This window comes from Trachurus japonicus, chromosome 18, assembly GCF_045865225.1.
Source record: "Trachurus japonicus isolate A0001 chromosome 18, Traja_1.0".
Lineage (NCBI taxonomy): Eukaryota > Metazoa > Chordata > Actinopteri > Carangiformes > Carangidae > Trachurus > Trachurus japonicus.
This window is the reverse complement of record NC_140924.1, coordinates 10,728,532-10,755,379: the sequence shown is the minus strand read 5'-3', so window position 1 is coordinate 10,755,379 and position 26,848 is coordinate 10,728,532. Positions and strand designations below refer to the sequence as shown.

Here is a 26,848-nt window from a genome sequence, read left to right as displayed (position 1 = left end):
AAAAACATAAAAGACATTTACAATTCACTAAAAGCCTTTGTATGATTATTATTATCTTATTTCAAAAGAGAACCTCTTTTCAATTTCATTTTAAATCACTTTAAGATGCTGTCACGTATGTTTTTTTATGGCTGTTTCGTCTTTTCATTTGTCAATTTTTTATATATATATCTAATAAAACTTTGAATTTTTAATAAATAACATGTATAAACAGCTGCTGCTTGTGACTCTGTGTGGTAGTTTGTGTGTATTTCATCACATTTTGATAGTTTTGTGGATGCTGTGTGTCGTATTTGTCATTTTGTGTCTCCGTTTAGTGATTGTTTTGTCTGTTATTTGTCATTTTACATCTGATTTAAGTCGTTTTGTATGTAATTCTTCTATAAAATGAGAAAATTTTTGTTGAATCTTCTAATTTTCTATGGGAAATATAAAACTACACTCAGAAATGTAGATTGTCCTCAAAAAGACCAAGGATTCAGGAATTTAAAATAGAAATCTGCCACTATATAAGCTATAAAAACATAAAAGACATTTACAATTCACTAAAAGCCTTTGTATGATTATTATTATCTTATTTCAAAAGATAACCTCTTTTCAATTTCATTTTAAATCACTTTAAGATGCTGTCACGTATGTTTTTTATCGTTGTTTCGTCTTTTCATTCGTCAATTTTTTATATATAGCTAATAAAACTTTGAATTTTGAATAAATAACATCTATAAACAGCTGCTGCTTGTGACTCTGTGTGGTAGTTTGTGTGTATTTCATCACATTTTGATAGTTTTGTGGATGCTGTGTGTCGTATTTGTCATTTTGTGTCTCCGTTTAGTGATTGTTTTGTCTGTTATTTGTCATTTTACATCTGATTTAAGTCGTTTTGTATGTAATTCTTCTATAAAATGAGAAAATTTTTGTTGAATCTTCTAATTTTCTATGGGAAATATAAAACTACACTCAGAAATGTAGATTGTCCTCAAAAAGACCAAGGATTCAGGAATTTAAAATAGAAATCTGCCACTATATAAGCTATAAAAACATAAAAGACATTTACAATTCACTAAAAGCCTTTGTATGATTATTATTATCTTATTTCAAAAGAGAACCTCTTTTCAATTTCATTTTAAATCACTTTAAGATGCTGTCACGTATGTTTTTTTATGGCTGTTTCGTCTTTTCATTTGTCAATTTTTTATATATATATCTAATAAAACTTTGAATTTTTAATAAATAACATCTATAAACAGCTGCTGCTTGTGACTCTGTGTGGTAGTTTGTGTGTATTTCATCACATTTTGATAGTTTTGTGGATGCTGTGTGTCGTATTTGTCATTTTGTGTCTCCGTTTAGTGATTGTTTTGTCTGTTATTTGTCATTTTACATCTGATTTAAGTCGTTTTGTATGTAATTCTTCTATAAAATGAGAAAATTTTTGTTGAATCTTCTAATTTTCTATGGGAAATATAAAACTACACTCAGAAATGTAGATTGTCCTCAAAAAGACCAAGGATTCAGGAATTTAAAATAGAAATCTGCCACTATATAAGCTATAAAAACATAAAAGACATTTACAATTCACTAAAAGCCTTTGTATGATTATTATTATCTTATTTCAAAAGAGAACCTCTTTTCAATTTCATTTTAAATCACTTTAAGATGCTGTCACGTATGTTTTTTTATGGCTGTTTCGTCTTTTCATTTGTCAATTTTTTATATATATATCTAATAAAACTAGAATTTTGAATAAATAACATGTATAAACAGCTGCTGCTTGTGACTCTGTGTGGTAGTTTGTGTGTATTTCATCACATTTTGATAGTTTTGTGGATGCTGTGTGTCGTATTTGTCATTTTGTGTCTCCGTTTAGTGATTGTTTTGTCTGTTATTTGTCATTTTACATCTGATTTAAGTCGTTTTGTATGTAATTCTTCTATAAAATGAGAAAATTTTTGTTGAATCTTCTAATTTTCTATGGGAAATATAAAACTACACTCAGAAATGTAGATTGTCCTCAAAAAGACCAAGGATTCAGGAATTTAAAATAGAAATCTGCCACTATATAAGCTATAAAAACATAAAAGACATTTACAATTCACTAAAAGCCTTTGTATGATTATTATTATCTTATTTCAAAAGAGAACCTCTTTTCAATTTCATTTTAAATCACTTTAAGATGCTGTCACGTATGTTTTTTTATGGTTGTTTCGTCTTTTCATTTGTCAATTTTTTATATATATCTAATAAAACTTTGAATTTTGAATAAATAACATCTATAAACAGCTGCTGCTTGTGACTCTGTGTGGTAGTTTGTGTGTATTTCATCACATTTTGATAGTTTTGTGGATGCTGTGTGTCGTATTTGTCATTTTGTGTCTCCGTTTAGTGATTGTTTTGTCTGTTATTTGTCATTTTACATCTGATTTAAGTCGTTTTGTATGTAATTCTTCTATAAAATGAGAAAATTTTTGTTGAATCTTCTAATTTTCTATGGGAAATATAAAACTACACTCAGAAATGTAGATTGTCCTCAAAAAGACCAAGGATTCAGGAATTTAAAATAGAAATCTGCCACTATATAAGCTATAAAAACATAAAAGACATTTACAATTCACTAAAAGCCTTTGTATGATTATTATTATCTTATTTCAAAAGAGAACCTCTTTTCAATTTCATTTTAAATCACTTTAAGATGCTGTCACGTATGTTTTTTTATGGCTGTTTCGTCTTTTCATTTGTCAATTTTTTATATATATATCTAATAAAACTTTGAATTTTTAATAAATAACATGTATAAACAGCTGCTGCTTGTGACTCTGTGTGGTAGTTTGTGTGTATTTCATCACATTTTGATAGTTTTGTGGATGCTCTGTGTCATATTTGTCATTTTGTGTCTCAGTTTAGTGATTGTTTTGTCTGTTATTTGTCATTTTACATCTGATTTAAATCGTTTTGTATGTAATTCTTCTATAAAATGAGAAAATTTTTGTTGAATCTTCTAATTTTCTACGTGAAATATAAAACTACACTCAGAAATGTAGATTGTCCTCAAAAAGTCCAAGGATTCAGGAATTTAAAATAGAAATCTGCCACTATATAAGCTATAAAAACACAAAAGACATTTACAATTCACTAAAAACCTTTGTATGATTATTATTATCTTATTTCAAAAGATAACCTCTTTTCAAACATGTTAAGCTTTATTTGATGTATTATACTTAATTAGTAGGAGGAAAGAAAGGAAGGACAGAAAAAATAGCAGTTTTTTTGTTTGTTTCTTTGATTTTTATATATATACTCTTTTATTTTGTTACTTTTTCCTTCTCTGGTTATGGAGATCATGAATGGTTAATTTGTGTGGTCTTGTTTTTATTTAGTAGTTATTAACTGCACTTACAATAAGGATTTCAACTCAAATCATGTGTAGATATTTAGTTAGTTTATGTGTTTTTGGTTTCTTCTTGTTGTTTTTTAATGAATGTGAATATGGAGTGTTACAGTGTTTTCTTTCTTTCTTATTTATCACTTCTTTTTTTTTTACCTGTGTTTATTTTTGTACTTCTCTTTCAATTTCTTTGTGCTTGTTGCAAAGACATTAAAAAAACATAATTCTATTCTATTGTAAAGACGTTTAGTGTCTGACCTGGTTCATCAGAGAGATGTGGATCCAGCCGCTCGGCTCGACCATCTCCAGCTGCTGCAGGGAGGAAGAGGAGGAAGAGGAGGAGGAGGAGGGAGAGGAAGAAGAGGAGGAGAGGAGAAAGAGGAGAACAGTGAGTTTTCTAGTTAACCCTGTGTTGAAGCTGCTGGATGAAGGAGAGAAGTGAACCTCCAGTCGTTACCCTGATCTCCTGCAGGTTGTGGAAGTTGTTGCCGACTCGTACAGAGATCTTACTGGGTGTGTAGCTCTCATCTGACTTGTAGTCGGCGTAAATACACAACATCTTCACCGTCGTCCTCCTCCTGATCCACACAAACAACAGACGTACAGATGATCCACGAGCCATTTGTACAAAAAACAAACAAACATTAGTTTAGATTTGATTTGTCTTTTATTGTATAATAAGCAGTTCTATAGTTAAATGCAGAGAGTTTATTTAACATTAATGATGACTGCGGTTTCCTTATTGGTTAAGTGACGTAGCACGTGTGTGTGTTTTGGTTAACTGAGTGAAGCTGTGGAGCTGAGAGCACAGCACACTGGTTTTTGCCCCTGATTATTGTTTTGTCACCTTTACTGCACAGTTTTGGTTTTTTTGTAACAGAAAGAAAACTTTTTCAGTTTACGTTTTGAACAAAGAACATGGACTGTGGAGTCTGGAGGCACTGGGATGATTTCCAGAAATCAAATAACATTTGAAAATTATTAGAGTACAGCATTTTAGCTGTAATTGTAGCAGTTAAAATTAAGAATAAAACCATGCAAATAAATGTCCCTCCTCATCTTTAGATGCCAACAGATTGTGTCTAAAAGTGGAAGATGATTTCTGAGTGGCCGTCTCCAAAATTAAACCATCATTAGGAGAGATTAAAGCAGAAGTAAGTGATATATTTGTGTTAATATAAGTCTTAAATAGTTATATCTTCCGACAGCAATCACTTACATAGAGTGTTTGGTCTGAAACACGGGTCTGTCAGTCCCTCTGCTCTGCTCTGAGCCGAGGAGAAAACATTTATCGTATCCTACAGTTTTTATCCAATGAGGAGAGAGAACGGCATGCAGGGCTGTGTGTGCAGCCAAGGGACGCCGTGAATGTGGTGACGTAGGGACGAGGACTGTTATGGTGCGTTCAAGGCAGCCCGTAACTCGTGTTTTTCCGACCTGTGAAGTGGTACCAGTTCGATCTGGTACGAGTTCACGGGTCGGAAGTTACGAGTGGCCGTTATAGTGACTTTCACCGGTAAAACAGGTCGGAAAAACACGAGTGGGTTGCCTGGAACGCTACAAAGTCGTAAGTCGTGACTTGAAGCTGTAATTTACGGTTTCAAAAGCCTGCCTGGAACGCAGCATTAGCGAAAACGACCGGATCGCTCACTTCTGCTTTAATGCTGAAACAAGGTCATTCCTAAAATGTAAATTTGCTCAGGAACAATGTTCACAGGTTTACTCAGTACCACAGGTCATGTGTCAAAATCAAGTTTGCACATGACAGCAACAATGTTCACTGATAAGTTACATGGATGTTACTCTGACTGAGGTGTTCTGCTTTTATCTTAGAGTAAACAGCTGAATGTAAAACCATGTCCTTGTATTAGTCTCCGTACCTGAACTGGATGTTGACCAGGTGAGGTTGGGACCCGTCCGACTGCCAGTACGTCTCCAGGTTGTCGTCTCTCAGCTGATCGACTCCAAAACCTGAAGAGGACAAATAAAATAAAAAAAAGGTTAAAAAAAAAAACACGACATCATCTCTCTGAGGTCGGCCATGATGAAAACACCCGACGACGACGGGGCTCTAGATCTGGGTCTGACCCGGTTTACAGGACGACAGCGACCACACCGCCTGGGACCCGATCTCCCGGACCGTCCCCGTCCGCTCCAGCTGCTTCGGGTCGGCGCCGGGCGGCGTCTTGCTCGGCGTCGCCATCCTCTAAACAACAGAGAGAGAGAGAGAGAGAGAGACACACAAACATTAACTCAGAAAACACTCGTTTTTTACCTGAGACTTTGTTAAAGGGATAGTTCACCCTAGAATGATATTTCGCTCATTATCTACTCACCCTCATGTTGACTAAGGGCTGGAAGAATTCTCAGAGTCCACCGTCCCTTCTCTGAGTTACAGGGGGTCTCGGCGTAGCAGTGCATGTCAATATAACAGTTGCAAAGGGACACCAGAGCTCTTCGTAAAAAAACACACACAAAAAAAACATCCAAATACCTCCATGCTGCTCGTATGTAATGTCCGTCTTGTGCTGAAGCCCCAAATTGCGTAATTGTCCCGAAAAAAATTAAATAAGTCTATATTTTAAGCTTGTTTGTAGCGGAAGCTTCTCGAAGCTCCTCTTCCTGGTCCGTCCAAATCTCGCGTGATTCGCAGTAACCGCACTGACGCCGGCGCAAATCACGCGAGATTTGGACGGACCAGGAAGAGGAGCTTCGAGAAGCTTCCGCTACAAACAAGCTTAAAATATAGACTTATTTAATTTTTTTCGGGACAATTACGCAATTTGGGGCTTCAGCACAAGACGGACATTACATACGAGCATCATGGAGGTATTTGTATGTTTTTTTGTGTGTGTTTTTTTACGAAGAGCTCTGGTGTCCCTTTGCAACCGTTATATGGACATGCACTGCTACGCTGAGACCCCCTGTAACTCAGAGAAGGGACGGTGGACTCTGAAACTTCTTCCAGCCCTTAGTCCACATGAGGGTGAGTAGATAATGAGCGAAATATCATTCTAGGGTGAACTATCCCTTTAAGGACATTTTTTTCCCAGCAGAAGTCTTTATTGATTGATTAATTATTCTTTATTTCTAACATATCAAAAAAAGATAAAAGAAAAGACTTATAAGTAAGATGTGTTATAGTGCCCCCAAAAAACAAGACAAATATTCAAATCAATTAAACAGCATAACAAAGCAAAATCAACAACAGACTCACACTCTCTTTATAACCACCTATCCCAAACTACTTTTTCTCATCCTCATATTTTTTTTAGAAACATGTTTTTGTATAGCCTAATTTTTTTTAAAAAGAGATTTCATGTTAGTACTGTTTTTGAGCTCCTTCTCCAACAGTTTCATCCCACAGACTGTCATGCAAACACTTTTCAGAGTTATTCTGACATTAATTCTCTTAAAAATTAAATTCCCCTCTCTAACTAAACCCACCGTGCTTTTCTGTAAACATGTTTTGCACATGACTTGTGCAGATTGGTGAATTTCAGAGTTTTTATGCTCAAGATGTACAGTGTTATTTGACGACAACTCTTATTGCTCTTTTGTGTAATGTGCATAAAGGCTGCAGGTTGGATTTGTAGGTAAATTATTATAACCTCATATCTCCAGGCAGCAGCTCTATATGGTACTGTAGTATGAGCGCTTTATACAGAGTAATGTAGTGATTTATGGTCCAGAATTTGTCTTGATTTCCCCCAAAACTGCAGTAGACTTTGCTATTTTTGCTTTAAAATGTTTAATATATGGTTTCCAGGAGATTTAATGATCTACAATCACACCCAGACATTTTATTTCATAAACTCTTTCTATGCTAATGTTGTCAATTGTCAATTTTACAATTCACCAAACTCGATTCAAATTTTTGACACTTTGATGTTTGTTAGTTTATTTTAATACAATACATTTACGACAGAATATAATGTAAGAGTTAATTATAATGATAAATACCTTAGGTGAAATTCGGTGTAAGTGTCACAACTTGTAGCTTCATATTTAGCAAACAGCTGCATTAAATAGCTAATATGAGGTTCATAACATCGTGATTTTACTCCATGTGTTTTAAAGAAATAAAGCTCATTAGAATAACAAATACAATTTATATTTAAAACAAGAACAAGGCGCTTAAATAATAAGATCATATATGTTTTAAAATTGATAAACTTGAAGCAGAGTTTAGGTTTGGATGTCTAGCTAGCTGCTAGGAGCTAGCATTTCCCCACAGTTTACTCTCTAAAAAGCCGCTAAAACTTAATTTCTCGGTTAAAAATGTGACATAAACTCACAGTACAGGTTGGTAAAAGTCCCAGAGGTGCCGTATAAATACATGAGACGTGAGTCCAGGTCGGAACAGTTTGATTTTTAACCCGTTTAAGTTTGGCTAGTTGAGTTTAGCCACTTCCACTCTCCCACTTTGCTGCTGGTGGTGCAGGGTTGCCAGGTCTGTGGCAATTACCCGAACTCAAAACATGCCCATAAAATCCATATATGTTGCTTTTTTAAGTCCAACAGCATTGCTATCATTGCAAATGTGTCTTATAATATCCATGAAATAATAACACCATAAACATTTAAGACACTTTTCCAGAAACAATGCTTTCAAACGCCTAATATAATTCACAACTAGCTATATTGTCAGAACTTAAAATACAATATGGGATACTTCAGCTCAGACATTGACAATACTTTATTCATATACTTAGATTATATAGTTATTTATGTATGTAAGTAGTCCACTATGTATAATTCGAGCAGCGAAAACCCTGCCAACCGGCGGCAACACTTTTTTATTTTTTTAATTCTCTATTAGGCCTAGTAAAACAAATCTTACAAGCAGAAAAAATTTCCAATACAAATTATACTTTTAAACTGAGCAAAACATGTCACCGTTTGAGTATATTATAACACACTAATGAAATGAACAGTCAAAAAAATACTAAATACAATGATGGTAAATATATAAATAAATAGATACAAACATGATATACGGTATTAGATTCATGATAATATTACAATATGTGAATCAATTACAGTTGATGAAGGGAAAGATACCCAAGGCAACGCCGATAAAGTTTATCCAGCACCTTCATCTTCCTCCATCAGGAAGAATTGACATCAATCAATGGAAACTCACTTTTTATCACTTTTTATTATAGAGAAAACACAAACTGAACTGTGTGGTTCTGGGTTTGTTTTTGGGTTGTTGTTGCTCAAACTTTTCTATCAATGTTTAAAATTCAGCTTCACTTTGAACAGAAAAACTGAAAAATCCCAAATATTTTCACTCAGTTTCTCTGTCATCAAACTGTTATCAAGAAAGAAAAGCAAGTAACAACTTGACCAACAAGGGAAACCACAGACTTTTTTCTCAAATTTTTTATTGAAAAAGTACAAAAATAAACAATACTGGCATTTTTCATACCATAAGTGTCAAGGGAATGCCAGATGAACATCATTCAACATTAGTGCAAGTTAACTCACAATAGGAACATACACATTAGTGCTTCAATAGAATACATTTAGAGCAGTTGAAATAAAATGAAAATGAAAATGAAAATAAAATAGTCAAAAATAAATTAAATATAAAATTGAATAAGCATTGATTTCATAAGGGGGATTCAAATCAATTTTAGTTATTCATTTCAGTGGGAAAATTCTTTAAATTATCATATAGTTTCTGTGCCTTTATCTCTGTCACAAGTTTTAGTGATTTCATGTACAATTTAAATTCATACATGAAGACAATAAATTTGGGGGATGACTTCATAACTCTATTCTTCATTTTGCTAGACAAAGAATTAAATTGCAACCTGATTGCAACAGAGTTCATCATATTTGGCAACCTCGGGGTCGCGTCGCGCCTATACGACGTCACCGCGTCATCGTGCTGCGTGGTCGCGTACGTCGTTGCGTCGCTCCCGCCATCTTTTCCTCCAGCCGGCTTCCAGGGAGACGAACACGTTGCTGGAAAAAAAGAAGTTTCAGAGCGGATTATTTGTCTCTAAAACGTCGTTTATCGTCCTTTTTTCTTCCACATCGCGGGGACGGGAGCGGAGGGGGGTGAGTTACCGACAGCTGAGGCCGGGAATCGACCTCTTTTCCCGGCCGTTGATAGAGACACGTAGAGACGAAGCGAAGCAGCAGCTGTCAAAGTGTCGGGGCCTCCTCTGATGCTAAGCTAACCGCTAGCCGCACCGTTACAGCGGATTTAACGGTGCGTTTATTCATTTTTAATCAGCTTTTAAACACATTTGACTGTTTATTAAAAGGTTAGTTGTTATTTAACTACTGTAGTTTCTTGGTAAATGTCTAAAATAAAAGGCCCAAAGAGGAGGAGGAGGACGTTTCCTTTTGAATGGCGTCAGAAATCTCCTTTATTGCATCTTTTCCTACTCTGTGATAAAACTAAATGTGTAAAAAAATAAAAAAATAAATACGTGTTTTTATTATTCATTAGGATGCGTTTATGACTTCGGCTCATGATATGAGTGGGTTATCTGAGGAGAGATCCAGGTCCAGGTCCGATTCCTGCTGGCACCGCCCGTCCTCACGTTGCTCTTCCTTATTTGTAGGAGGAGAGAGAAAAGAAATACAAACTAATTAAAGTTATAATCTATAATTTTTATTCACCACATCACACGTGTGTCTCTTTAATGTGGTTGAACGCAGGCCGAGTTGAGCAGCAGGAAACCACTGAGGCCTTGAACTACGCAGGTGCGTTCAGAGACGCGAGGAAACAACAAAAGCAGATTTTTTTTTTTTTTTGGTGACTCTGGTGACTCACTCTTTACGCCTTCGGAAAAAAACTGGACTGGTTTTTTTTTTTTTTTTTGGGTGTAACGTTAATTCATGTTATTTGAGGACGCTAATTGAAATAAAATCAAATAAACCAGCACAATGAAGTAGTAGAACAAGAAACAACAACATACATAGCCTATAACAAATGTGACAGGAGAAATAAAACAAAACAGAAAACCTTAAGGACTTGTCAATTTGTCCTCCTGAAGACATTCAACATACAATAATAATGTACAATACTGTGAAAAGAAAAGTTTTATGTATTGATAACTGTTCCTTTAATTCTTTGATTTGCAGTATAAAGACCAAAAGAAAATAAATACATATAATAATAACTCTTCTTATATCCTCTATAAAGCCGGGATAAACCAGTTATCTGCAAAAATTCAACATTTTTTTTTGTTTATCACATATTTTCAGTGTACAAAAACAGTTTAAACTGTATTAAATCTAATCCCAGGAGCGTTATTCAAAATTTTAACACCATTATCAGCTCTAAATATCAGTTATCGGTTTCGTTAATTACTAATAATTAGTATCTGGCCTGAAATAAACACATCGGTTGATCCCTATGATAAAAGGTTAAAGTGGACTCACTCTTTAAACCTTTAAATACCAGTGAAATTAAACCTAATTAATTAAAACCAGCATCTAAATTTAAACTGATTAAACATTTTTATAATATTTCAGATGTTTTAGTTCCAGTCGCTGCGGTTCAGGGTCGCTGTACGTGGTCGTATGGCAGCTCCATTGTTACACAGCTAAATGGTTTGTTGTTCAGAATTGAATGTGTTGCTTCAGCAGAGTTCATCATGTGCATCGCTGTTTCCCCCGGTCCCTGAACGCCTCACACACACCTGGATGATGATGACGCTACGGTTTCTTCATCCTCCATCATGGGAAATAATCATCCGTTTTGTTTTGTTTTGTTCTTGTCTTCAGCTCCACAGGTGCTAACGTCCGTCATTCCAGCCCTCCATCGCCGCCATCGCCGCTGCCGTCGTCATGGCCGATAAAAACACCAGGATCGCCATCGTCAACCATGACAAGTGTAAACCTAAGAAATGCCGTCAGGAGTGTAAGAAGAGCTGCCCCGTGGTCCGGATGGGTGAGTTCTTCTCGTTTTTTTTATTTATTTATTCCTTTTTAAACATGTAAAACAAAATAAGTTACAATTTCAGTTTGTTCTTTCATATTTAAATAACATAAACAAGTTGAAGAACCAAAAAACCCCACAAAAGCTGGTAACATTTTATACTAAGTACACACTATTGAGCATTAAATACTGTGAATTTATCATGTATAACACATGAATACTCATTAGTATGTAGTTTATAACAGTTTAAAATGTTTTACTCATCATAGATCAACACTATCTGTATTTCTAAACTACATACTAATGAGTATTCATGCATTATAAATGATGAATTCAGTATTTATTCATGCTTAACTAATGCGTAATAGTGTGGACTTAACCTATTATAAAGTGTTACCCAAAAGCTTTATCACACATATTCAGAAAGGAGTGAGAAGAAACTGTCTTAGTGAATCCCACCGCTTTTTAGTGCTGCACAATTTGACAAAAATGTGCGATTATGGTGGAAAATAGGAGTGTATTTCTCAGCTCAAACATACACATTCTTATAAGTTAGTAAGTAAGTAAGTCTTATAATAAGTGTTTCCTTACAATAGATGTTCTTTATATTAAAGGGACAACGAGGAGTTTTGGAAAAGCGAAGCGTTTCCACACTACATTTATGAGCCTCCGTGCACCGTGAAATTCTTTGACCGGTGCAAGACAGACTCATGTTTTCATCCATCAAGAATTAAAGGTTCGAAGACGATCACATACCGTCGTAGTTCCGACCATAAACGGCGATTCAGCTGCGTTATTCTCATGACTCGCCGAGTCATTTCGACGATACATTTATCGAAAATGGGCCCATTAACAAGTGTGGGTAGCGTAGATTCATCCACATTAACGTGAGATTTTTTTATAACCGAATAGAAACTCCTCGTTGTCCCTTTAAATAAAAAAACAAAACTTTTTGTGCAGTTTCATAGTCCCACTTCATTAATTCCCTGTCATTTCATTGTTAAAAGAAAAGAGACAATGAAATAAGATAAATAAAAATAAAACAAAGTAAGTGCTTCAGTTTTTCCCCCTCTGTTTTGGTATTTTATTTTGAAAAGCTCCATGTTTGGACGTGGCCTTAGACGGTTCCAGTTTCACCCCACATACATATACACACTGTTTCTTGTTGTTCTTACTTTTGCGTTTTGTATTGAAACGTGTGTGTGTGTGTGTGTGTGTGTGTGTGTGTGCAGGTAAGCTGTGTATCGAGGTGACGCCACAGAGTAAGATCGCCTGGATCTCAGAGTCTCTGTGTATAGGCTGTGGTATCTGCATCAAGGTGAGATTATTATAACCCTAATAATGATAATATTAATAGTAATAATAGTAATAATAATAGATAAATAATCAATAACATGATCTGACCTCCGTGTGTGTGTTTTGTCATCGTTGTCATAGAAATGTCCTTTCGGAGCGTTGTCGATCGTCAACCTGCCCAGCAACCTGGAGAAGGAGACCACACACAGATACTGCGCCAACTCCTTCAAACTGCACAGGTAACCACGACGACCGCAGCACTGATGCATTTTTGTGTTCTTGTAAAACTATGACGATGATAACTTTATTCTTGTGATATTATAACTTTTTTCATAAATTTGTGAGTTTTTTTCTCGTAAAATAACGACTTTATTCACGATTTATTTTCTAAATGTGGCTCAAATACTCCATCTTATGAAAGAGAGAGAGAAGTTATTTCTAATGTTTTATAATTTAACAGGAAAGTAATATCTGATGTATCTGACAATTATATCTTGTGTGTGTGTGTGTGTGTGTGTGTTATTGTGTGTTTTAATGTGTGTGTGTGTGTGTGCAGGCTGCCCATCCCTCGGCCCGGTGAGGTTCTGGGTTTGGTCGGGACCAACGGTATCGGGAAGTCCACAGCACTGAAGATCCTGGCTGGAAAACAGAAACCCAACCTGGGGAAGTACGATGTGAGTCCCAACACGTCAACACACATTAAAGGGATACGCCAACATTTTTTTTACGTGTCTTGCCTCAATTCCGAGTCCATGACCAGCAGATAGACACCAGCCTTTTGACTGTGCGTGCAGTAACGAGGGAGATGGAGCCGTATCGCCGTAATTAGCTTAGCTCAAACGCTGGAAGTGTCAGAAGCTGATTTCATTTTAGCTCTAAACTCTGTCAATATATCACTTTATCAACTTTTCAAACATTTTTAGGTGAGAAAGTAGCCGTTTAGATCAGCAGTGTGTCGTTAATTTGTCTAAATACCAGCTGTTTACAATTTTGTTGGGACGAATTCTGCGCTACTCAAGCTAGCCGTTGTGACCAACGCACTTCCGATTACTTTCACAAAATAAAACACCCGTTGCCCTTTACATACAGAAGTGCTTTTACTTTGAAATAGGAAGCTAACCTACCCTTGATGTAGCTAGCTTGAACCAAAATAAACCGTCTTTGCTTGAACCCTCCGTTTTGACCGATCTGGTCCCGTTACCGGCGTTTGACCGCTCAAGATGCTTTACCGGAGAGTTTTGTCAGCTCTGAGACATAAGATCGGCCCGCTGGTTTCCGTTTAGAGTTGCTGAAGAGTGTCTCTGGTGACTTTAGGTGGAGGCAGGCTAACACTACCCATACACTTCCAGCGTTTGAGCTAAGCTAATCACGGGCGATACGGCTCTATCTCCATTGTTACTGCACGCACAGTCGAAAGGATGGTGTCTATCTGCTGGTCACGGACTCGGCATGAAGAAAAAAAAAGTTGGCGTATCCCTTTTGGGGGAAACACACACACAGTCATGTTAGAGTCAGGTGTGTGTGTCTGTGCTGAGGAGATAAACGTGAGGGAGGAGCCGCTCTGAGAACAAACATCAGATACAGACTGAGAGACGGTTTTTTGTCTTTTTTGTCTTTTCTGACACAAACATGACTCATCAGTTGATCGATAGAAAATATATTTATTAGATATTTGATTAATCATTTGTCTGCGTTATCAAATTAAAGTAAAAGAAAAACTCACAAAAGCCTCAAAAAATGAATCAAAAACACAAACGGCTTCGACTGAAAGTGAATAAATGATATTTAGGTATTTCATGTTTGGCGAATTTATGAGGAATTTACGGACGCAATCAGGCAAAATGAAGTAAAATAAACAACTAATTGTGTGTTATTGATGTTTTATTGCCACTAGTTTTTAAGAAGACATGTTTAGGAAGCAAAATGTCTCAAAATCGACCCAATAAAAAGGGAAAGTGGTCCCCTGTCATTGGGCAAGGCGGTGTCCATTCATGGCACTAAGTCTTAATCTGACGGGGGGAGAGAAACTAAAGACCTCATTCATCCCAGTCATCTCTGAATCAGTGAGCAACAGGCTGGTTCATGCTGCGGTCACATGAAACAAGAAGGAAAAAGAAGGAAAATGATCATCTGTCTTGTTTTGCTGTCGTCCTCTCAGCTCCGTCATTATTACCTACACGTCCACTTCCTGTTGTGGGAACTTAAAAATAAAACAGTCCTACCTGAATCACCAGAGACTTCATGATACAATATTATCCTGATTATTATAATAATAATAATATATTGTGATTTATCAGCTTGTTACAACGGCAGACCATGTCCCATGAGGAAAAACATCAGTTTTAATGTAATAATATAAAGTTAAAAGCCCTATTCGCACGGGATTAGTGTTACCTGGGGACGTCTGGTAATTTGTAAAAAACCCCCCCCCCCCCCCCCCCCCCCCCCCACGTCTGTGTTTCTTTTAAGTGAAGTCTGTATTTTACTCGAATTTACTGACATTAAGGCTCCGATATGACGGCAAAGCTGTGCACGCCGTAAATTCGGTGCTGTCACATCCATGTGTGAAGCAAATGTAAATAAAATGTCAAAGCAGCAACGTGTCTTCGCAACAGTGCAGTTGTTGTTGCAGTAACGGGCCGTCATGGCATTTGTATTAAGCCAGTTGAAAGCCGCATGTCATCCACCTCAATATCCTCCTAAATTTTGCTCTTTTTATGGATCTGAGCTGTTTTCTACAAATGGGTCTCCAGCACCGAGACAAGACTGTATTTGCACCTAAAACGCCTTCAAAATTGCCGCTCATAATTTGCCTCCATGTTTCAACCCGTACAGTATGGTTTCAACCGGGGAAGAAGTAGAAGAAAAACAAAAAATGCCCCTCAATTACTGAGATGCAGATTCGCACGGGACTAGTTTTACCACGGGACGTCGGTCTTTGGTGAAATATACTGTAGTAGATAATTTGCGGGGGAATTTTTACTTTACAAATTACTGACATGGCGCATTCGCACGGGATTAAGATCACAGACGTCCTCCGCAATTATTACAAATTACCTGAGGTCCCCAGGTAAAACTAATCCCGTGTGAATAGGGCTTAAGTCTGTTTTTATGACTTGAATCATCTTTATTCTTGAATAATGTGATCGTCCATCATTAGAATGAACACGTTCTCTTTATATTTACAATCAACATGTTAAAAGATCCAGACTTCTGCTGTGAATCAGTACAATAATATAACACTACTATCAATAACATTCATTCCTACATGTTTTCTCATTAATCTGTGTTGTAAACTGTAAATGTGTTTTTTATTTATTTACCCAGAATCCTCCAGACTGGCAGGAGATCCTGACCTACTTCCGAGGGTCGGAGCTGCAGAACTACTTCACCAAAATCCTGGAGGACGACCTGCGGGCCATCGTCAAGCCGCAGTACGTCGACCAGATCCCAAAGACCGTCAAGGTAACGCAGGAGAAAACCTTCAGGGATGTCACCGCCACTTCCTGTTTGTTCAATTATTTAATCAATCAATTGTAAAGGTTCCTAAATAACTAAAAGATTATGTCAGAACTGCAGATCGATGCAACTTGCATGAATGAAAACAAAGTTACACTGTAAAACAAGTAGCAGCTAAAGGAGGAAACACGTCTGGTATGAATGAACAAATGCACAGGTTGAATAGGCAAAAAAAAAAAAGAACAGATATCACTATGAAACTTTCCCAGTTTGTTATGTACATACAAACTAAGAAAAAATGTATTGCAAGTTTTCTGAATTTTATGTTTATATATGCAAATGAGGCACTAACTCATTAAATATGCAGTAATCTGCATATATATATATCGCCAAGAACAGAATCGCCAACATTGGATGATGCCAGATTCAAAAGCTTGGTTTCATTTTGTTGAAACATGCCACAAGAAGCTTTTTACAGAAGAGATTGTGGTTACGTCCTCTTATCAGCCTATACCAGGCATCACCAAATGGCGGACCTCGGTCCGGACCCGGACCGAGTGATGGTTCGATCCGGACCCGAGACCAATCTCTAATAAGTTAACATTTTCCTGGAGCATTTTTTTCCGACGGGACAGCGGGCTCAGCTATAGGTCAATACGGCAGCTTCACTCATTGAGCCAATCAGATCGTTTGTTTACCCTGCGCGGCCAGTGCGTCCGAGAGGGAACGCGAAAGGAGACGGAGTGCAGCCTTGCTCCAAAATAAAAAAAAAAGTTGATGGGCGAGCCACCGGGCGTTTGTGGCCACCGCCGCCTTGGTTTAAGCGTGTGTGTGTCTGTGTGTGTGCGCGCGCGTGCGTGCGGGCAGTTCAGATGTGGGTCTCTTGCGCGCACAAACCCATTACTTTAATGTGCGCTCACAACCGAAAGCGACGCCGTAGCGGTGCGTATTCGGTGCACGTGCTTGTTTCCTGCTTCTCCGCCGGTGTTGTGTCAGACCCCGGTTCTCCCTCGGTCTGTAAACTTTTTCACGCGGAGCTCTGCCCCGTTTGAAAGGAGCAGGAAGCCCGTATGCAGAAAGACGTCGCCTCCGAGATGTAGAATGTGTGTTATAGAAGAGAAACACCTATTTCAGGACTACTGACTTGTATCACCAGAACAGAACAGAACAGACATATCCTGTGATTTTCAGCCTCCCTCCATATTTAATGGAGGGGGACAATGCAATGGCAGTGCAGCTATCAAGATGCTTTTGACACCTTGGCCTCAAAAAAAGAAAGAAAAAACGAGCACAAAACAAACAAAAAAACAAACAGGGAAAACCCCTTATTTATTCTGTCTTGTTCTTTTTAATTGAAATAGCCTACAGGCCTTAAATTAATTTGCCTGGGGGCTACTTTTATTCATGGTAAAAAAAAAAAAAAAGCTAGTTGTTTACTATACAAGTGCACTATGTTAAATGTTTGAAAATTGACAATAGATATGAAAATACACTTGCACGTTGATTTTATTTAGGCTATAAGACACCATTTGGACTTTATAAGATTCGGACCTTTCACTTGGATGAAAATTTAGTAACTGGACCTCAATGAATTTTAATTGAATACCCCTGGCCTATACTTTATGAAATACCGTCTACAGTCATAAAAAAGAAATAAATTTTCGCCATGTTTTTGGTATAAAACGTACTTTAAACCCGGCTATGAATGATATATCAACAAACCCTTCTGTAAAAAGAAGCAGGATATAGATAGGAAGACATGTGGAAGGTTTGGTGAGTGTAGCTACTAGGGAAATGGGAGTTTTATATCTTGGTGTGTAAGAAAAACTCATTTTTGAGAAAACGGCCTGAAAGTTCTGTATTGTAAAATCCAATACATTTTTATTTGAAACTGTACAGCTGTGCCAAAGTACTAACTTTTGGCCAATTTAAGAGGAATTTACAGACACAATCAGGCAAAATGAAATAGATTAAACAACCAATTGTGTGTTATTGACGTTTTATTGCCACTAGTTTGAAAGAAGACATGTTTAGGAAGTGAAATATCTCAAAATCGACCAAAAAGAAGGGAAAGTGGTCCCCTGTCATTGGGCAAGGCGGTGTCCGTTCATGGCACTAAGTCTTAATCTGACGGGGGGAGAGAAACTAAAGACCTCATTCATCCCAGTCATCTCTGAATCAGTGAGCAACAGGCTGGTTCATGCTGTGGTCACACTGAAACAAGAAGGAAAAAGAAGGAAAAATTGCGTTTTCTGGGTGCTGTCTCGCCTTAAATTAGGTAATAATGTAACAATGAAGTGGTAGGAAACATTTGGTATAGACGACACATTAATGACTTTAATATTTCAAACATTCTCCTGCAGGATTAATAATAACTGGTCCTATATGAATAGATACTTTTAGTAATGTAGTTTGACTATATTAGATTTTTACACATTCATAGTGTTGTGAAATTAATGAATTAATGCAGAATAATCAAGATTATTTCTCTGACAATAATTGTACCAAGACGATCTGTAACGGTGAAATCCCTGAGTGTGTGTGTGAGTGTGTGAATATGAACATCTGCTGCAGCTGTGACGCAGCACCGGTTGTAACTGCTCTCCTCGGCCTGCAGGGGTCGGTAGGGGCCATCCTGAGCAGGAAGGACGACACAGACACACAGGACATCGTCTGTGCCCAGCTAGGTAACACACACACACACACACACACACTTTTACATTTAAAATTATACATTTAATTGACCTTGTTAATCAGGACGTCTCCAAATGTTTCTGTAAAAGCAGGAGGAGGAAAATATTTGTCACTTTTTTATGAATTTTCATTTTAATAAATTGGACATTTGTTTAAAACTTTTACTTCTGGTATAAAGCTAAAAATAATAATAGAAAAAGATATAATTCTCCTATATGAGGAGAAAAGTGCAAGAAATTGTTTTGATTTTGTACAGGAAATATAAAACTACTTTCACAAATGTGGATGGTTCTTAAAAAGATGAAGGATTCAGGAGTTAAAAATAGAAACTTTCAAACATTAAAAGTTGTAAAAACATTAGAAATTTACAAACCATTAAAAACCTCTGTATGATTATTTAAAATGATAACCCCTATTTATCAATTAAATTGTGTAAATGGATGTTTAGTTTAGTTTAGTTTATTTCTCATTTCTCATTTCTTTGGGTGTGTGTATTGAATAGAATAAAATAAAATAGAAAACACACACATAAAAACAATAGTTAATTGATTAAAAACACTTATAGATGTTTAATTAATCAGATCGATCAAATTAACATGGTAGAAAAACTCACCACAAAAGCCCAGAAATAATGTTTTTAAACGTGAACCTGATCTTCACTGTGATTGGTTGTTTTTCTGCGCCGCTGTTGCCGGGCAGATCTGACTCACCTGCGCGAGAGGAACGTGGAGGATCTGTCCGGAGGAGAGCTGCAGAGGTTCGCCTGCGCCGTCGTCTGCATCCAGAGGGCCGACATGTGAGGACACAACGACACCATGACGACACCGATCAGCGATCAATAACCAATGATCAATGACTCGACTGTGACTCACTGTGTCTTTACTGTTTCTACTGTTTCAGTTTTATGTTCGATGAACCGTCCAGTTACCTGGATGTGAAACAGAGGCTGAAGGCGGCCATCACCATCCGCTCCCTCATCACCCCCGACAGGTACAAATACTACACACTCTACTGTAATACTACTACTACTACTACTAGAGTACTACTACAATCAGGGCTGTATGTTGTCTTTTTGAGCACATAACACTGGCACATAGACTGACACTCAGTGCTTTGTTACTAACAGACATTAGAAATATGTCCAACTTTTTAATCAGAAGCTCCTAGATCAGTGGTTCCCAAACTTTTTTGTCTTGCGTACCCCCTGAGCCGTTTTGCCATACCACAAGTACCCCCTCCCTCATACGTGTTGATGATTCTCCAAAAGTGGTCATAACTTAACACAACTGATTAAGAAACGAAAATCATTTCCATTTCTCTCTTCAATTTGTACAAAGACATTTTACACTATTCTCCTGCATTTTAGTTGTTTCTGGCTGTTGTGGTCAAATGTGTCTTCACAGAGTTGTAGGACTGTCACAAACTAAAATTTCAAACTCAATTCCAATACCCAGAAAAATATTGAATATGACATCATATTCAATACAGCAGCAGTGCCTCCTAGCTTATTATTGTTCCATTATTTTATTTTTATTATAATCAAAGGGACTTATAACAGATGTTTGTTTTTGTTTTTTTAATTAAATGAAAAGCTAACTAAGAGTTGTGCAATTCCAGCGGGCGGGGCTCCCCCCTCCCTCCTCTCTCACAACACACACACGTGCAGGCAGACAGCGGAGAAAAAGAGAGGAGGACGACTGCTCTCCTCTTCTCTCCTCTGCTCTGCCTGCTGTGGGGGCGCGCTGTTAATATCGATACTTTAGAAGTTAGTAATGTATCCAGATGCGCCGTTTTGCATCGATACTTTTGACAACTATACAAAGCTGTGCTACAGGTTGTTGTCTTCTGGGGGGAACTAGTTGTGGCGCACGTACCATTTCAGTAATGGGCTTATGAAGTGACTTGGAATATCTACTTATCATCTTGGTAATAAATTAATTAATGTTTCTACGTACCCCCTGCAATGCGCTCACGTAGGGGTACGCGTACCACACTTTGGGAACCACTGGTTTAAGCCATAAACTGTTTAGACTTGTTTCAGATGAGAATGTGATTCACAGCAGAGGCTAATATATCAGGCTAAGTAGCCTATAAGGAAAGCCTATCACAATCAGATAATGCCAAATGAGAAACAGAGTAACTTCATGTCAATTTTATAATTTTCATATTTATTGTGTCAGCTTGAAACCATACAACCATGTTAGTTGAAAAGAGTGAGCATGGCGGATCAAATCTCAGACAATCAATGAACCAATGAATGACACGTCTCAATTGCACTTCATTTTATTGAACACTAGATGTCGTACTGCAGCAACTGTGTCAGTGAAGCCTCGAGTGAATGAATCATTACTCGAAAAAGGTGTTGAAGCCTCGATTGCCCATCACTACTACTACTACTAGAGTACTACTATAATCAGGGCTGTACGTTAACTTTTTGAGCACATAGCACTGGCACATAGACTGACACTCAGTGCTTTGTTACTAAGAGACATTAGAAATAAGTCAATGTCCAACTTTTAAATCAGAAGCTCCCAGAGGAATGGAAATCAATGTTAACAGCTGTGTTCATTACCTTTCTATTTTAACTCTGCAGGCTTCTGTAGTGGCCATATTGTCCGAGCTAAAATGTGTCAGAGAGCAACAAGGCTTCAGGAGAAACGATGAAATACAGACCATTGGTATAAAGACAGATAGCCTTCAGCAATAATAATATATGCACAATGAAATGTAGAGTTCACTGATATACCTCAACAAATTAAGATAGGAGCAGGAAGAGAAATTGTTAATAAAAACTATAATTATCATTGGTAAGGCATGTCTCTTGAAGCAGTTTTTTAATATAGACAAGTTAGTCTTATTGAAGGATGCATATGGCTACACTCAACCTTCATCACAGGCTTTTTGTGAATGGAGAACTTTGTCCTCCTGAGGCCTCACTGTACAGCCCTGACTATAATACTACTACTATAGTACTACAAGAGAGTACTATTACACAGTAATACTACACACTCACTACACTACTACAGGAAATAGAGAGGAAGACATGTGGAAAGTTTGGTGAGTGTAGCTACGAGGGAAATGGGAGTTTTATATCTTGGTGTGTAAGAAAAACTCATTTTTGAGAAAACGGCCTGAAAGTTCTGTATTGTAAAATCCAATACATTTTTATTTGAAACTGTACAGCTGTGCCAAAGTAGTACTAACTTTTGGCCAATTTAAGAGGAATTTACAGACGCAATCAGGCAAAATGAAGTAAAATAAACAACTAATTGTGTGTTATTGGTGTTTTATTGCCACTAGTTTGAAAGAAGACATGTTTAGGAAGCGAAATATCTCAAAATCGACCAAAAAAAAGAAGGGAAGACGGTCCCCTGTCATTGGGCAAGGCGGTGTCCGTTCATGGCACTAAGTCTTAATCTGACGGGGGAAGAGAAACTAAAGACCTCATTCATCCCAGTCATCTCTGAATCAGTGAGCAACAGGCTGGTTCATGCTGCGGTCACACTGAAACAAGAAGAAAAAAGAAGGGAAAATTGCGTTTTCTGGGTGCTGTCTCGCCTTAAATTAGGTAACATAACAATGAAGTTGTAGGAAACATTTGGTATAGACCAGTGGTTCTCAACTGGTGGGTCGGGACCCAAAAGTGGGTCGCGGACCCGTTCTGGATGGGTCGCGGACAGCTGGTCAAAAAAGTAAATAATATTTAATGCACATCTGATGTTGGACATGTATTTTATTTTGAAAAATAACTTATTTTGAAAGGCACACGCGTCACGTGAACACATGCAGTTGTAATGGTCCTCCTCAGTTTCTTATTATTTGCTCCATTTGCTCTGAATGCAAAGATATCAGTTTCTTATTAATGTGGCCTGAATGCAGTGAATCTTGTTCTGTTTTGTGGGTCTTTATTTTGTGCAATTTGATATTTATTCACTTTTGTGAATATGCTCTGGATGCAGAGATGCATTAGAAGACAAATATATCATTTTGTTGGTCTCCATTTTGTGCAGTTTGATATTTTTTTATTCATTTCCGTACATGCAGTTGTCATGGTCCTCCTCAGTTTCATTCATGTGCTCTGAAATGAGTTTTTAAAGGCTTAAAAAAAAAATCTTGGTTTGAATTCTATAAAAATGGGTTGTGACTTAATGACCATGGGAGAATGTGGAGCCCAGAGTGACCCCCGGTATAGACGACACATTTCAAACATTCACCTGCAGGATTGATAATAATTGGTCCTATATTAATAGATACTTGTGTATAATTTGTAGAACTGTATTTATTTTTATTTTACACATTAATAGTGTTGATTAATGCCGTGATAATGTCCTATAGCAGTAAGGGTTGCCACTCGTCTATAATACTACACACTCACTACACTACTCCTCTGTTTAAAGTACTACTGCTACTACTTTTTTTTTTTTTTTTTTTTTTTATTTATTGACAAGCAAGTAGAGTACAATCATATTAGAACGTCTCTGGTACAATATCGTTTTTAGACAAAAAATAGATATGGAACAAGGTAAAAGTCAGGCGATACGGTAATAAAAAACAAAACAAAACATTAACAATTAGAAGAGGAGAGAAACAAATTAAAAAAAAAGAAAAAGAAAAAGGGTACATACATTGGTCACGCATAGAATACAAAGTACACAAAGATTATAATTATCAAAAATCCATAAAGTCATTAGAAATAATATTAAGATTAGACATTCATCAGGCTGTCGTAATACTGCAGAAATAGATCATTTTTTTTGTCATTTATAATTCTGAGAGACTTAAGATGAAAGTTGAATTCAAGTAGAAACACCTTAAACTTCGGTTTAGTTTTGAGAAATCTGTGTTTGTGTATAAAGAATTTACAGGAGAGAATTAAGTAATTGGTAATGAATTCAACAGACTTGTTGTTATGAGAAAAATAACAAAGAACATCTCTTTTGGTGAACAGGTATGAGACACTAAGAAAGTTAGAAAAATGATTTCTCAGGTCAATCCAAAAATCATGCACGACACAACATTCGTAAAATACATGAGCGATAGATTCCTCTACATCACAGAAGACACATTTACTGTTCACATCCATAAACTTAGATAGGAATGCATTACAAGGGTAAATTTTGTGTAAGATTTTAAGATGTATTTCTTTGACCTTATTAGAGATGCAAAACTTGTAAGGCAGTAACCATGCTTTTTTCCATTTAACGTCATAAATTAACTCATCCCAGAAGAATTTCCCTCTTGGAGAACACTTATTTTTAACATGGATGGCGTTACGTATGAATTTATTATTACATTTTTTATCCAGGAGAGGGCGACCATCAATAATTAGTTTAGGGTCAATTCTTCCATTTGTGCTGTATGAAAGGTGACATTTCATCAACTGTATGATACCAGAAGGAATCGCCTGACATACAAGACTAAATTCTTTAAATCTAATAGGAAATTCAAAGGTTCTAAGAAAATCATTATAAGAAAGGAGGTTACCATGTTTATCAAATAAGTCAATAATAAAAGATATGCCCTTTGTATGTCAGGAAGGAAGATAGATAGATTTGTTTTTTACTGTGATATCTTTGTTATTCCATAGGAGGGTTTTATGAGGGGAAAAATTGTGAACTACTGCTACTACTACTAAAGTAAATGTTAGTACTGTGACATCACTTCCTGTCAGCAGTAATCCTGCAGTATTTGTACTCGATTACTTCAGGTACATCATCGTGGTGGAACACGACCTGAGCGTCCTCGACTACCTGTCTGACTTCATCTGCTGTCTGTACGGAGTTCCCTCGGCGTACGGCGTCGTCACCATGCCCTTCAGCGTCCGAGAGGGTAACGCACACACACACACACACACACGGATACAGATTAAAGGGATAGTTCATCCAACAACTCCAAAACGCTCTGGTGGACAAGTTGTGACCTGCACATTCACCACGCTATGAGATAATAACACAACGTTACCAGTCAGAGTTGTTTTAGAGGTAAATTCATGTAAAACCGCTGATGCGTGTTGCCCTCAGTGACAGTTTTTCATCAAGCAGTCTCTGTATTTCCCTCTAAAACAACTCTGTCTGGTAACGTTGTGTTATTATCTCATAGCGTGGTGAATGTGCAGCTCACAACTTGTCCACCAGAGCGTTGTGGAGTTGTTGGATTGTGTATTTGATGAGTTTGATGAGTTTGAAATCCCATTATCCTCCATAGCGTAGCTCTGAGCAGCTCGCGGCTCTGCTCCGCCGTTCTAAAAACAGCTTGCACCGACAATTAAAGGTAACGAACCTACTGCTATGACTATAGGGATTATTATGGCAATGGGCCAATTTGCCAAAACATTGAACTATCCCTTTAATAGTTTTTATCAGTCATCAATAGGTCTGATCGATCAATAACCCCCTCTCCTCCTCCTCCTCCTCTTCTTCAGGCATCAACATCTTCCTGGACGGTTATGTTCCCACGGAGAACCTCAGGTTTCGTGAGACTTCGCTGGTCTTCAAGGTCGCGGAGACGGCGAACGAGGAGGAAGTGAAGAGACTCAGGCACTACCAGGTCTGTTCTTCTACCACTAGCTGAAATATAATAAAATAAAGTAAACAACTTTAGCTAGGGCTTTTGTCGCAGAGCATATTTTTCAAATAAACTGAAAAGTTTCATTGCATATTTACTTTTCATTATGTTAAGGGCTTTGGTGAAAGAGAGAAACTCGTTATGAAACACATAGAACCTGGGTTTCACTTTCATGTATTTACACTTGTGTATGTAAAAATTTTTCCATTTCCAATTTTCCATTCATTATTGTCCATAACGACTCCATATATAATGAGAGAAAACGGTTCAAGCCGGATCTTTGTGTGCAGCCAGTCGTGCATATCGGTCCAGAGTGCTTCAGAAAACATACATTGAAAATCAGAGGTTTCAATATCATCACAAAATTCACATTTGTTTGTTTCAAAACCAAATCTCTGTCGTAGAAGTTCACCAGATGGATACACACCATTTAAAATTTTAAAATGGATTTCTTTCGCTTTTGGATTTATGGGAAATTTTAAGTATTTAGTGCGTAAAGAATATATGATATCTTTGGGGAAGACTTGTTTAATGGAGTTTCAAAAAGACAGTAAAGAGTGTGTGATTTGTTAGGAATTTTAATACTCTTGAAATCACAGTTTCCAACTAGGAGATGTGGAAGATTAGAAGAAATGTGAGTTGAGTTCGAAACAATCCCTTGGATTAAATTTAAAGTAGGCTCAGGGATGGCTCTCATTATGGAAGCAAAAGAATTACGATCAACTGCTAGATCATATTTAAGACAAAAATGTTCATATGTCATCACACGCCCATCTTCGTCAGTCAAATGAATTAAGGACCAAATACCTCTGTCCATCCAGTCCTTTTTATACAACGATAACTGTAATGTATCTATTGTTACATATTGGTGTGTTGTGCGGAGTGAAATTATGATTGTACAAAAGTTTCCAATATAAGAGGACTTGCTGGTGAAACGGAAGTGGAGGCACTTCCTGTCTTCATCTCTCTTCTCTTCTTCTGTTCCTTTTTCTTGTTGCATCTTCATCTGTTGTTGAGTTTATCATGTGATTATGTAGGAAACAGGAACATTTTTTTGTTTTGTTTTGCTTTATTGTAAGCATATCATAATTATTTAAGCACATAACATAGCATATATTAACATTATGCATTATACAGAGAGATAGAGGTGGACAAAGCAGACAGGGGGACAATGTAAAAGGAAACAAAAACAATAATGAAAAGGAAACAAAAATGACAATAACAATACAAATTAAAGCCGCAAGCGGCTATGACGGGCCCTCGCTCCACGCCACTCGGCGTCCCCGCTACCCCCGGGCCGCTCTTCGAAAACCCCCGCGCGCAACCGGACGTGGGCGGCTGCGTCGAGGGCGGTCCCCTCGTCGAACACGTGACGTTTCGAGCAAAACGGACAACGTACGATGGAGTTACGGCAGGTTTACGGTTCGTCCACCAGGGGGCGGTAACGGGATGTGGGCCGTTGCGTACGGGGTCGTGACCTCATCACACATGTGAAGTTTCGAGCTGATCGGACAATGTCGATGCAAAACGCGACTTTTCCTGTGTCC

At 37.3% G+C, this 26,848-nt stretch overlaps 2 protein-coding genes across 2 annotated transcripts in view; one reads left to right on the top strand and one right to left on the bottom strand.

Moving 5' to 3' along the window:
* anapc10 (anaphase promoting complex subunit 10) overlaps positions 1–7,831 on the bottom strand; it is an 8,985-nt gene extending 1,154 nt beyond the window's left edge. The window contains exons 1-5 of the mRNA XM_085806401.1: positions 7,681–7,831; positions 5,471–5,588; positions 5,263–5,353; positions 3,840–3,960; positions 3,641–3,694 (exon numbers count right to left, since the gene is read on the bottom strand). Of these exons, the coding sequence (XP_085662527.1) occupies positions 3,641–3,694; positions 3,840–3,960; positions 5,263–5,353; positions 5,471–5,585 (381 nt within the window). The 5' untranslated portion in view covers positions 5,586–5,588; positions 7,681–7,831. The remainder of the gene's footprint in view (positions 1–3,640; positions 3,695–3,839; positions 3,961–5,262; positions 5,354–5,470; positions 5,589–7,680) is intronic.
* A 1,495-nt stretch (positions 7,832–9,326) lies between these two features.
* abce1 (ATP-binding cassette, sub-family E (OABP), member 1) overlaps positions 9,327–26,848 on the top strand; it is a 74,641-nt gene continuing 57,119 nt past the window's right edge. Inside the window, exons 1-11 of the mRNA XM_085806416.1 lie at positions 9,327–9,454; positions 11,135–11,300; positions 12,521–12,606; positions 12,726–12,823; positions 13,141–13,258; positions 15,912–16,049; positions 18,661–18,730; positions 19,437–19,533; positions 19,638–19,727; positions 24,445–24,566; positions 25,159–25,283. Of these exons, the coding sequence (XP_085662542.1) occupies positions 11,198–11,300; positions 12,521–12,606; positions 12,726–12,823; positions 13,141–13,258; positions 15,912–16,049; positions 18,661–18,730; positions 19,437–19,533; positions 19,638–19,727; positions 24,445–24,566; positions 25,159–25,283 (1,047 nt within the window). The 5' untranslated portion in view covers positions 9,327–9,454; positions 11,135–11,197. The remainder of the gene's footprint in view (positions 9,455–11,134; positions 11,301–12,520; positions 12,607–12,725; positions 12,824–13,140; positions 13,259–15,911; positions 16,050–18,660; positions 18,731–19,436; positions 19,534–19,637; positions 19,728–24,444; positions 24,567–25,158; positions 25,284–26,848) is intronic.